General features: G+C 31.1%; 1 protein-coding gene across 1 annotated transcript; it reads left to right on the top strand.

Annotated features, from left to right (window-relative positions):
• The first annotated feature begins 3397 nt into the window (after positions 1-3397).
• Positions 3398-7731, top strand: LOC100778603 (la-related protein 1B). The gene is made up of 6 exons (XM_003550387.5): positions 3398-4172; positions 4417-4993; positions 5072-5216; positions 5307-5397; positions 7068-7139; positions 7286-7731. Exons 1-6 carry the CDS (start codon positions 3702-3704, stop codon positions 7484-7486), a joined length of 1557 nt encoding a protein of 518 aa, XP_003550435.2. The 5' UTR covers positions 3398-3701; the 3' UTR covers positions 7487-7731.
• The last annotated feature ends 4552 nt before the right edge of the window (positions 7732-12283 follow it).

Raw genomic sequence — 12283 nt, 5'->3', positions numbered from 1 at the left:
ATTTTCCACAAACAAAACAAAAGCCCTTTTTCTTAAAGGTTGGATTAGCAACACGTGGGTAGTTTTTATTTTTGTTATTGTGATTAGGATGTCTTTGACCGCACCTCTTTGGGTTTTGTTTTGGTTTGTGTTGCATCACATTGGCCATTGACGCCAAATATCTTTCTTTTGCAGCGATGATATCTTTCCGAATGATATCTTCAATGATGGTATAAGTGATGAGGTCTGAAAGTGACATCTGCTTGTGTTTGTGCTTTAGTTGCTGCTTGCAGTCCATCCATGATTTTGGTAGCTTTTTGATCAATAGTTCAGTGACGAAGTTGTCAAGAAGGTTGACCTCTTTTGCCTTCAAGTCCTATAATTGATTGCAGTATTCATTAATTTAGACTCGAATAACTTTGTCGTCGGTCATTTGCTATCGATAGTAGATGCCTGTGATGAACCTCTTTTTCCCAATATCCTCAACAGTACTTTGATGATCATTGAATCCCAAATGATCTTGGCTTTCTAGTAGGAGCAATAGACATTGAAAAACTCATCAGAAAGAGTAGTAATAATGGTGTGGTGACATACCTAATTTTTGAAAGTCCACTTGTCAACGAGTTTAATGCCTGTAGAAGGATGCGATTTGGGGTCGGTGAGTGTGAAAGCAACTCCGCTCATGTCCATGATGCCATAGACACGTTCCTGCCAACTACGAAAATTTTGTCCTTCGAAATTCTAAATTTTGGAGATGTCCGGGAACGACCTAGCATAATTGACCGTGGGAGAGACAGGTTCATGAAAATAGGGTTTATCCTCGTCCATGTTGTGAGAAAATAAAATCCTTAAGATTGTTGTTCATGGTTGTTGACTGGTGCAAAATCGTTGAGGCAAGAACCAACGAGAGACAGACCTAAGACATGTGTTAGACACATTGTCCTTAAAGATTTATTCGCGTAGTGCGCAAATCCCCTAGGATATAACAGACGCTTCCTATAAATAGAAAACATAAATGGGCAAGAACAAGAAAAAGAGCCCAAAGAGTAAAAGCAAAAATATTTTTCATTTTTGGTGTGTTTCAAACTAAAGGTAGATGACGATATTTATAAGATATGAAAAACATAAAAATCATAAGAAAATAATTGAGATAATTAGATTGTTTTAATAAAAACACAAATAAACTAATATAGGTAATATAATGTTTTAATAAAAATGAAAAATAAACTAATTAAGATAATTAGATTGTTTAAATAAAAACAAAAAAGATGAAAATTTTGATTAAAAAGATTTTCAAAATTGAGACATAACAAAATCTAGAGCATTAAATATGACATCTCTCTCCTAAGCATTTCAAATTCAAATCTTTTGAAATACTCCATAAAAAAACACAAAGAAAACTTCAAAGCAATTCTAATCTAACAATGGATATTTTTCTCCACCTCCTAATTGTCTAGATCCCTTAAAAAAAACACAACTCTCTTAAATTTTCTTTGGGCTGATTATGTCTGTGGCTTAACAAAGAATAAAAAGAAAAACAATTGCTATTAACACTACTTTACATAACCCTCATCCTTTCCATTTTTTATTTTGTTTTCCCCCAAACTACCTTCCAAAAAACACATCTCCCATCTCTCCCTCTCCTTTTCATAAAAAAAAGCACGCACATTCTACAAAAAACGGAAATCGAATGCAAACCTCCATCTCCATGTCCCTCATAATCCTTTCAAACTCTGCCAAACATAGACCACCCGACAACAACATCAGGGGCGGGCCCATGAAGGAAGGAGGGGGCCAAGCCACAATTCGTATTATATTTAAAATAATAGATTAGTATTATATTTATTTATTTAAAGAAATTGATTTTTTACTAAGTAAATCTAATTTGAAATTGAATATTATTTTTTAAAAATAAATTATTACGTAACTATTTTTTTATCTCTTAACATTATGTTTTAAATTATAAAATCAATAGTAATTTTTTTTAAGAAATCTTATCTCACTATATTTCATCAAATTTAGTTATTATATAATCAATTTTTATCTCTTAACTTTTTTAAATTATAAAATCAATGATAATGTTATCTTTTTAAGAAACTTGGATCTAAATATTATATTTAATTAAATTTTAGTTACTATATAATTAATATTTAGTCGTTAAATTCTATTTTATTGCAACATAAGGAGTTCTTATTTTTCAAATCTTATATAAACAAGAACGGATAAATTTTTTTTCATATAAACGAGTGTCATTTTATTTATTAATTGAAAATTGTTATAATTTTCAAACTATGAAAATGCACAATAACAGTTAAAGTCATGAGCTATGACATTAACAACACCGACAAAGACTAAAAGACACCTAACACACAAAAGAAATATTTTATTAATTTTTCATATTTTATATTTGATATTTTAGTAACAAGACAACACTTTGCTAGAAGATGGAAGATAAATATTTTATTAAATGTTTGTTGGTATACATTGGAAAAAAATGTTGAAAAATTAGTAATTATTATTTTTGTGACATATAAGAAAAATGTTATGTGCTTTTTGATAAGATTTTATGTGATATGATAGATTGTTAATGCATCAAATTATAAATATTTTGTATAAAACCAATGATATACAATTGTTAGATGTATTTTTATTTTTTGGTGATTGACCTCCCCTCTCATCATAGTTTGGGTCCACCCCTGAAGAACACTGTATTTGTCAACATTTAAACGCACCTTCCCTTTCATTGAACTGAAAAGAGAAATTGCAGCAACATTGGATAACTTTTTTAATTAATTGTGGCCTTACCCTTTAGCTTCGGGAGGAAAACTTCCATTGACATGACGACGTAATGTGTTGATGAAGTAGTCGTGGTTGCACGAAATCTACACACATCATCAATATGTGAAGGAGTCTTATGGGAAAGGGGTGAAATCTTTCCAGAATAGAAGGTATACCGTATATGGGGGAGTTTTATTTTGATCTTTGCACACATAAGTGAGAGGTGCTAAGATAAAAGATGCAACTTAGGGTTTATTGGATTAGGGTTTACAATGTGGAGTTAAAAAAAAAAAAACTAACCATAATAGCAATATTATTCATGATTATGTAATTCGTAAGAATTTATCTATCTCTGTCTTTTATATTTTTTATTTTACTATTTCAAATAATTTTTTTGCATAAAATTGTAAAATTATATTGATAAAAAAATAATATAATGATATTATTAAATTATATTTTTCGAATAAAAGATATAACATCTTTCAAAATTATATAATTATGTTTCAATTATTCACCGTAAAATAGAAAATATTTTATTAATTAATATTAAAGATTAAGAAAATAAAAATAAAAATTTAAAAAGCATAATTATGGAAATTGAGCACATACTTGAGGGGTGCTAGGTGAAATAAGTAGGTTTAATTGTTTTTATTGTTGAGTGATAATAGTAACAAATGCAAAGGAGAGGGCGAGAAATCGCAGTTTTTGTGCTGAGAGAGAGGGTTCTTCCTCCAACTAAGATCCGTTCCCGTCTCATTCTACTTCTACCCAGAGAAACCCTAACTCATATATTTATTATTTCTCTTCTTTATCTTTTAATTTACCGATTTGTTTATTTGTTCATCCCTTTCTTTGGTTATACACTGATCAATCTCTGCAGTCTGCACTTTGTTTTATCACTCTAAGAAGGCAAAAAAAGAAAAAACCAGGAACCCCAATTATCAATGGTCACTGCTGCTAAATCTTCAAACCACCATTCGCCGCCCAGTGCTCCGTCACCGGCGCAGCCCAGCGACGCCAACAGCCCTAAGTTCAGGCGCAAAAATCTTCCCTCCCCGTGGGTTCAGCTTGTTCACGGTGGCGAGCCCCAACCGGGGAGCGGCATTCACCAATCGCCGCCGTCATCGTCGTCCTCGTCCTCGTCTCTGGTTGCTGACCAAGCCCCAGAGGTGGATAATTCTAATACGGTTGGTGATGTAGATAGTTCCGATGGCGCTGAGGGCAATGCGGATCGTTCTAAAAAGCTCGTTTGGAACAAGCCCTCAAACGGCGTTGTCGTCGAGACTGGGCCTGTAATGGGCGCTGCTGAATCATGGCCCACTTTGCTTGCGTCCACCAAAGGTTCTGCTAAATTGCCTCCTGAATCGTCCTCCAATACTGTTATCGATTATGGATCACTCTCCACTTCTCCTCAGGTTTGATTCAAATACATACCCTAATTCTCTGCTCAGTTTTTCCTTGTGTGGTTAATTCTCTGTTTATTTTATTTATTTATAAAAAATATAGGAAGAAGAAAGAATCCCCAATTATAAAATTCAGTCTATGTGCAAGTTTTTGGTTTTTTATTTTTTTTGCATGATCAAAGAGGGTAGATAAGAAAGGATTTTAAATATTGGTGAATAATGGTAAATGGTGCATTGACCTTCATATATGTTGTAGGGGCCAATGGCTTCACAATCTCCTCAGAAACAAGCGACCACTAATGCAAAACCTAATTCTGCTCCAAATTATAATGTGCCTGGTAGACAAAGATCAATGAAGCGGGTAGGTGGCAGCAGCAGCACTGTGTCTGATCCTTCACAGGGCAACTTCTCTAACCCTCCCCCACCACCGCCGCCCCCGCCTTTTCCTGTATACCAGCTCCCACCAGTTAGCTATTGTAATATGGTACCAGGGGTCCCTGACCCTGCTCCAAGAGATCATTACCGGAACAATAACTGGGATGCAGGACCAATGGTAGGGGGTTTTGTGCCTGCCATGAATGGATATCGGGGTTCCTCTCGCAGGGGTTATTTTGGGCCTCATCCCCGAGGAGATGGTTCCTATCATAATAGTTATGGTAGCCGGCGTGATCATCAAGATCGTGGAAATTATGTGAATACTAGAGATGCATTTGTTCCTCAACCAAGGATGCCTCCAAGAGGATTACCGAGACACACACCACCACCTACTACTGCTGCTGCATTTGTGGGACCTCAGCCTATTGGACCATTTGCTAAACCCATTGGTTTTCCTGGTTAGTTTATTTTTCCTTTCCATCCATTGTGTTTGCATAAAATAAAATCTAACCAATGTTTTTTCTTTTTCATTTTAGAGTTTTATTACTACCAACCAGTAACAGTGGAACAGTTTACGGGTATGTCGTTCTTCGCTCACAGCCCTCCTCCTACACCGTTCTTCTCTGCTGCAGAATCTCCTCTCTCTAATATGATAGTCTATCAAATTGAATATTACTTTAGGTAACATTAGTCTATTGTTTATTATTTTGTCTGTCAATAAATCTTTCACAATTGAATTTTCTATTCATTCGTCATTTCTTTTTTTGGCAGTGATGCTAATTTAGTGAAAGATGCGTTTTTAAGGTCTAAAATGGATGAACAAGGTTGGGTTCCTGTTACTTTGATAGCAGACTTCCCTCGAGTAAGTTATTTGTGCTTGGTCAAGCTATACTTCCTGCATCTTTTATGTGGAGCCTTTTGATGTTATACTTCTAGTTGTTTGATTTAGTAAGTCTTTGACTTGCAGTAGTAATTATCTAGCATTTTTTGTTGCTTTTTTAAGATTGTTTCCATTGAAGATTTTTCATTACACAACTTATTTGGCATCTATGTTTTGGTACACTTTTGCATGCTAATGGCTACTTTGCCTATATCTCTTATCCGGAAAGACACATTTCTCACTTTGAAGTTGATTATTTTACTTATTCTGTCATTATGAAAGTAATGCTGCTGCAGATGGCTGGCAGAAATGACAAAGTTGGACCTTTTTTACCCTAATAATATGAATTTTAAAATACTATTTTCTGTGTCTTTAGTGATGGTAAGCCTAGACATAAAAGTTTGATAATTGTTGTTTGTAACTTTTGAGCTGTATTTTTTTTCCAAATATTGCTCTTGCAAGATCTTCAGATATATATTTTTAGTTATTTGTTGTTTAAATTTCCAAGTTGAATACACACTATAGTATTGGTGCATATGGTGTATAAAACAGTTTAGGATGGCTTGTGCTTTAGCAAACTTTAGATAGTCAAGTTGGTTCTTCATCCAATTTATTTAATATTTTTTTCTACGTATGCTGCCCCAATTTGTTTTCCTTTGCCTCGATATCTCCATATTGGGTATATGTACTGCATCTAGTGTGGATGGTAGAATCCTTGAAACAACTGGTCAGTTGTGACTAGGTGCTTGAGTGAGCTTTGGATTCGGTATTTGTTATACACCTTATAATTTGAGATGTTTTACAACCCATGCAGTTCAAGTACGTGTAATACATTATTGGAAGGATTTATGCTATTGACACCTTATTTAAACATGCAGCAATACAAGCATGATCTATTGCAACTAGTCTCGGTGATGATGACTATTGCAAATTTATTTCCATTATTAAATAGAACATCAACATAATAAGGAGTTTCTTCTATTTGGTCACTAGCTCCTTATTTTAATGACTATTAGTATTTTTCAAATGAAAATATGTATGAATTTATTATCAGCTGATTAGTTGTATGGTATGCTATCAAGAGTGACAAGTAATGAAATTAGATTCTCTGAAGTCACCTGACTATCCAATTTTGTAGCTTAGAATTTGGTATATAAAATGTAGATCAATCATAAAACATAATACTTTCCAATTTTCATTATTATCATTTTTTCCCTGAACTTGTTGGTATTTGTGCACTCAATATCTTTTATGAGTTACCATTCTCTTATTTTATGAGAACTTGTTGGCATTTTTTTTTATTGAGTTACCATTCTCTTATTTTGAGAATTTTTTAAAATTTGAGATTATTATTTAACATGTCAATTTGAGTCATCCTTTGCTAATTTTCAACTATGTTTCCTTTCAATTCAATGCACATGCACTTAAAAAAGATATGGTGTCCTTAAGTAACATCTAATCTCCTTCTAAAGTTAGTGATGCAAGAGTTGTTATTGTAGGTTATAGGTTGTGTTGTGATTAGTGATCATTTGTTTCTGATTTTATTTTTTTTGCAATAAGTCGTCTGATCATGCTTCTCAAATGAGTGATAAATTTTTATAAATATTTTGTGGCTTAGGTTTGTTTTTCATATGAATTATTTTTTTTTTCAGGTTAAAAGTTTGACAACCAACATTCAGTTGATACTCGATTCGATCAGGACTTCTGCTATCGTGGAAGTGCAAGTAAGCTCTTATGTTCTAGTATTATGCACACTTCCATATATATGTATATATATTCTATTGGCTATATATGTTTGAAGGATAAAGTTATAATACTTGTAATAGTCATGATTTAATCCATTTAGTTGATTTCTTTTTTCAACACCCAGGGTGACAAGCTAAGGAGACTTAACGAGTGGAAAAGATGGTTGTCCTCTACTCAGCGAGGTTCAACATCTCCCATTGGATCAAGATACAATAACCTTACAACTAATCTTCAAACCATCAAATTGGAAGAAACAATTAAAGATGAAGATCCAAGAATGTCAAATGGTGGTGATGCTACCGGGAGCAGCAGTGGAAACAACTAAGAATTATTTACCATTGTTACGGTCCAATTAGAAAAGAGAAAAGTTAATTAGACATAAAATTTTAGAATTTTGATTAATGTGGATTTAACGAGGTTATTGGTTTGTATAGCTTATATTCGTTTTGGATGATTTTTTCCTGTTTTTTTTTTTTTTTTTTTTTATGGTAGAATGTGTAGATAAATGGCTTAATGGTGGCATGAATTTTGACTTTCTGATGGGATGTGAGGATGGATGCCTCCAACAAAGGTAACGCGTTTTTTTTTTTTTTAATTCTTTCTCACAATTTTCTCTATTTTTTATGTTGAATTTTAATTTTACGTCTATCATGTGAGAGAAAATGTTTATAAGTTATATAAATAAATGATTGACATCTTAAATTATAATTATTTTGGATAAATTTTTGATACAATGAAAATTGAAACATATATTTTGGTGGAATACATATATGCATGCTCTAAATTACACACTCTCCATCAGCAAAAGCAAAGAATGTCAAGGCTATCATAAAAAAATTTATTAGAATTATATTGTATAAAATTATTAAAAATTTAAATAAATTTTTAAATTTTATATTATAAAAATTGGTAAATTTAAATTTAAAGTTTTTTTAGGAAAAGTAAAATTAAATACAATAAAATTAATTAGAATTATATTGTATAAAATCATTTTTTAATCTTCAAATACTTTTATTAATAATATTATCTTAAAATAAAATAAAAAATGTTTTCTTTATAATTTTTCTTAAACATTTATATTTTATCTGTGAACTTAGAATTTCTATGTATTCGTCCACGTGATTCAAAGAATTTTACTTTCTTTAACGTTAATGTTAATATCTCCGTAAGCTTTCTTCTTTTTTCATGGCGTGTTTCTTATATTAGAAATCCAAATTTTTGATAAGGAAGGGAATTTATTCTAAGAAACGATTTCTTAGACTTAGAAAGCCACAACGCATGTTGGAGATGAAGAAGGTTTATGAAACGTAAGTGGCTGGGCCATACTATTTCAGTGGATGGGGATAGTTGACAGCTGGTATGGTGTGCTGTTTGCTTCAGGACAATCAAGTGCCGAAGAAGATCATGATCACTTTCGCTGATGCAGATTGCAACTGCTTACAGGGAAGGTAATGCAACAGAGCAATCATATATCTCCTACAAATGCTGTATCAAAAGCTTTCATGGATCTTGAAATTTTAGATAATGAGAATAATATTTATGCATAAATTTATAGCATTAAAATATAACAAAATATTTTTTTAAAGTATAAATTTAAATTATAATTATTTTTTATAAGTTCTAATATTCTAAAAAAATATTGGATGATTTTTTCATTTTTAACATATAAAAATTGTACCTAATTTAGGAAAACCGTAAACATATCCAAGAATTTACATGTCAAAGTTTTGATTTTTACTAGTATTTTACTTTGAAAATTTATAGGAACAGGATTTAGTATAATATATCAATAACTATATATATAAAAGGAATATGGTATTTTGGTGTAACATTTTTATACATATTTTATTCCTATAATTACATTCATAAATTATTATTTTATCTCTATAACTATCTTCATAAACCACTTACTAACTTTTATTATCTTATTTATTTATTAAAAAAAACATGAAAAAACAATTAGGCACGAAGTTTCTGTTTTTTTTCCCAATATATATATATTATAATATTAAAAACTATAAAAGTTACTCATTGTTGACTTTATTTAGAAAATAAAATAATAGGTATATTTTGACATGTTATACATTTAATTGTGTTTGATTTGAAATCATTACTACAAGAATACTTTAATATATACATTAATACTGTATATATATTTGTCCCCACAATCTTCAACCTATATTCGTTCATAATCAAAAGTAGTATAAAATTTGAAGAGTTTTTTATCCTATAAATATAAAAAAATTAAAAATTACATAAATAATACAAATTGAAAATTATTTATCTTAGCAATACAAATTATTATTCATGATGATAATCCAGTTACTCCAAACTCCCCATTTCTCACTTTCACTTTTTTTGATACATTGAGAAATCGACTTCTCGATTACCTTTTTTTGTTTTTTTGTTTTTTTTTTTGCATGAACGGATTTCTAAATGTGTCATTTTTTTAAACCCAGGTAAGAAATCAGTTCCTATGGAATCGATTTCTTAAGTGCATTTTTTATATTTTTTTTGTACGTTTTTATATTATTTTATTTTTATTTGTTTTAAAAAATTGTTTTATTAATTGTATATATTTATCATTTTAAAAAAAATCATTTGGCGCATGTTGTTGTTAATTTTTTGCATATTTTTTATTCATTTTTTTCAAGAGTGGAAATCCATTTTATTTCCATTTTATTAATTGTATATATTATGTGTTTTTAAAATTACAATTTATCATTGAAATTCTATTTTTTTAAAAGATTCTTTACTTTAACCATGTTAGTTCCTAAGGGTTATTATATTTATCTAAGTTTTTGTTTTATTTTCTTCTTCTTCAATCATGTAGAATAGCTTTACAACTACAATTTTTTAAATGTAAATAAAATAAAAAAATAAAACTATTTTATGATTGAGATATTTTTTACTAGATTGGATTTCCATTTTGTTTTCATTTTCATTTTAAAAAATATATTTTAATTTTTCTATAAAAAAAATTAAAATTATTTTGTTATTACTAAAATTTATATTTAACCCATAATTTATATTTATGAGACTACACTCTTATTCGATTAATAAAACATGATAAACATAAACAAAATGACCAAAAATACCACTTCCATAAAAAATTTAAAAGAATTAAATAATTCCTATAACTATTTTTGAAAAAACATATAAATCATAAAATTAAAAATTAAAAGGAAATAAAAAAATATTAAAAATAAAAATTAAGTATTTTAAAAACAAAATAAATAAATATAAAATTGAAAAAAAATTTGACCCATTAAAAATCGATTCCTATAAAAAAAAAAAGTGAACGTGAGAAATGGGTTTGAGAGAAACCAAATTGTCACCCTAAACAGTGATTTGTATTATTTAGGAATATAATTTTTAACTTATATATTATTTGTGTAATTTTTTAATTTTATTTATTTATGGAATAAAAACCTAAAAAATTTAAAGGAGGATGAAATAGAAGAATTTAGAATTATTCAATGCGATATCAAAGGCGGGCTCGAATCAGAAGGATGGATTTAATAAAGGAGATGTCTCCCCCACATTGTTAGTTCCTAGTTTTGTCATGTTTGGCCTGCAGTCCTCTCTAATAAAGAAAAAACATTATATAAAATTAATTTAACAAACATAAATTGATTTTCATGATAATAAAAAAAACATAAAAATTATTAAAATAAATGTATTTAATTTAAAATATCAAAAACCAATTCAATTAACAAATTAATTTTAAATATGATTTAAATATTCTATTATATATAATATTAATTGAATAAATTAATTGGTAGTGGGACATGACACCTTTAATGTTATTAGTGGGTACGCACCTCAGGTTGGGTTAGCAGAACACTTTAAGGTAAAATTTTGGGAGGATCTAGAAGGGGTACTTCAGGATATACCCCAAGGAGAGAAAGTTTTCCTAGGAGGGGATCTCAATGGACATGTAGGTAGCGTGGCTAGAGGTTTTGAGGGGGTGCATGGGGGTTTTGGCCTAGGGGAAATGAATGGGGAGGGTAAATCCATCTTGGAGTTTTCGGAGGCTTTGGATCTTTCTATAGCCAATACATGGTTTAAGAAAAGAGAGGAACATCTTATCACTTACAAAAGTGGAGGGACATGTTCTCAGATAGATTTCTTCCTTATCAGGAAGTCTGATAGGAAGTATTGCTTGAACTGTAAAGTTATCCCGGGAGAGAGCTTGACTACCCAACATAGAGTTTTGGTTATGGATGTAAGAATTAGAGATAGGGCAAAGAGAAGAAGTCCTATGGTAGCACCAAGGATCAAATGGTGGCACTTGAAGGGTGAGAAACAAAGAATCTTCCAACAAAAGATATGGGAGGGTTGGTGTGGACAATCACAAGGAAGTGCAAATGATATGTGGAACAAGATGTCCCAAGAGATTATTAAAGTGGCTAAAGAGACGTTGGGTGAATTTAGAGGTTTTGGACCTAGGGGTAAAGAATCATGGTGGTGGAATGAAAATGTTCAGAGCAAAGTTAGAGTAAAAAAGGAGTGTTTCAAGGAGTGGTCTAGGTGTAGAAATTCTGAAACTTGGGATAAGTATAAGATAGCTAGAAATGAAACCAAAAAGGCGGTGAGTGAGGCAAGAGCCCAAGCTTTTGACGGACTATACCAAGCGCTAGGAACCAGGGACGGAGAAAGATCTATATATAGGCTTGCTAAGGGTAGAGAGAGGAAGACTAGAGATTTGGATCAAGTAAAGTGTGTTAAGGATGAAGAAGGCAAAGTCTTAGTGCATGAAAAAGATATCAAGGAAAGGTGGAAGGCGTATTTTCACAACTTATTTAATGATGGATATGGATATGACTCTAGCAGTCTAGACACAAGAGAAGAGGACCGGAACTATAAGTACTATCGTCGGATTCAGAAACAGGAAGTAAAGGAAGCGTTGAAAAGAATGAGTAATGGTAAGGCGGTGGGGCCAGACAACATACCTATTGAAGTGTGGAAAACTCTTGGAGATAGAGGTCTTGAGTGGCTCACCGAACTCTTTAACGAAATTATGAGGTCAAAACGCATGCCGGAGGAATGGAGGAGAAACACGTTAGTGCCAATCTATAAGAACAAGGGGAATATACAAAATTGTGCAAATTATAGGGGA

Source organism: Glycine max, chromosome 17, assembly GCF_000004515.6.
Source record: "Glycine max cultivar Williams 82 chromosome 17, Glycine_max_v4.0, whole genome shotgun sequence".
NCBI lineage: Eukaryota > Viridiplantae > Streptophyta > Magnoliopsida > Fabales > Fabaceae > Glycine > Glycine max.
This window is presented reverse-complemented; position numbering and strand designations above follow the sequence as displayed.

What these genes read in the sequence shown, in the direction of transcription:
- LOC100778603 (XM_003550387.5), top strand. Translation starts at nt 3,702, where the DNA reads ATGGTCACTGCTGCTAAATCTTCAAACCACCATTCGCCGCCCAGTGCT. An exon ending in TAAACCCATTGGTTTTCCTG is followed by an intron (nt 4,994 to 5,071) that starts GTTAGTTTATTT and finishes TTTTCATTTTAG; the next exon opens with AGTTTTATTACTACCAACCA. An exon ending in TGATAGCAGACTTCCCTCGA is followed by an intron (nt 5,398 to 7,067) that starts GTAAGTTATTTG and finishes TTTTTTTTTCAG; the next exon opens with GTTAAAAGTTTGACAACCAA.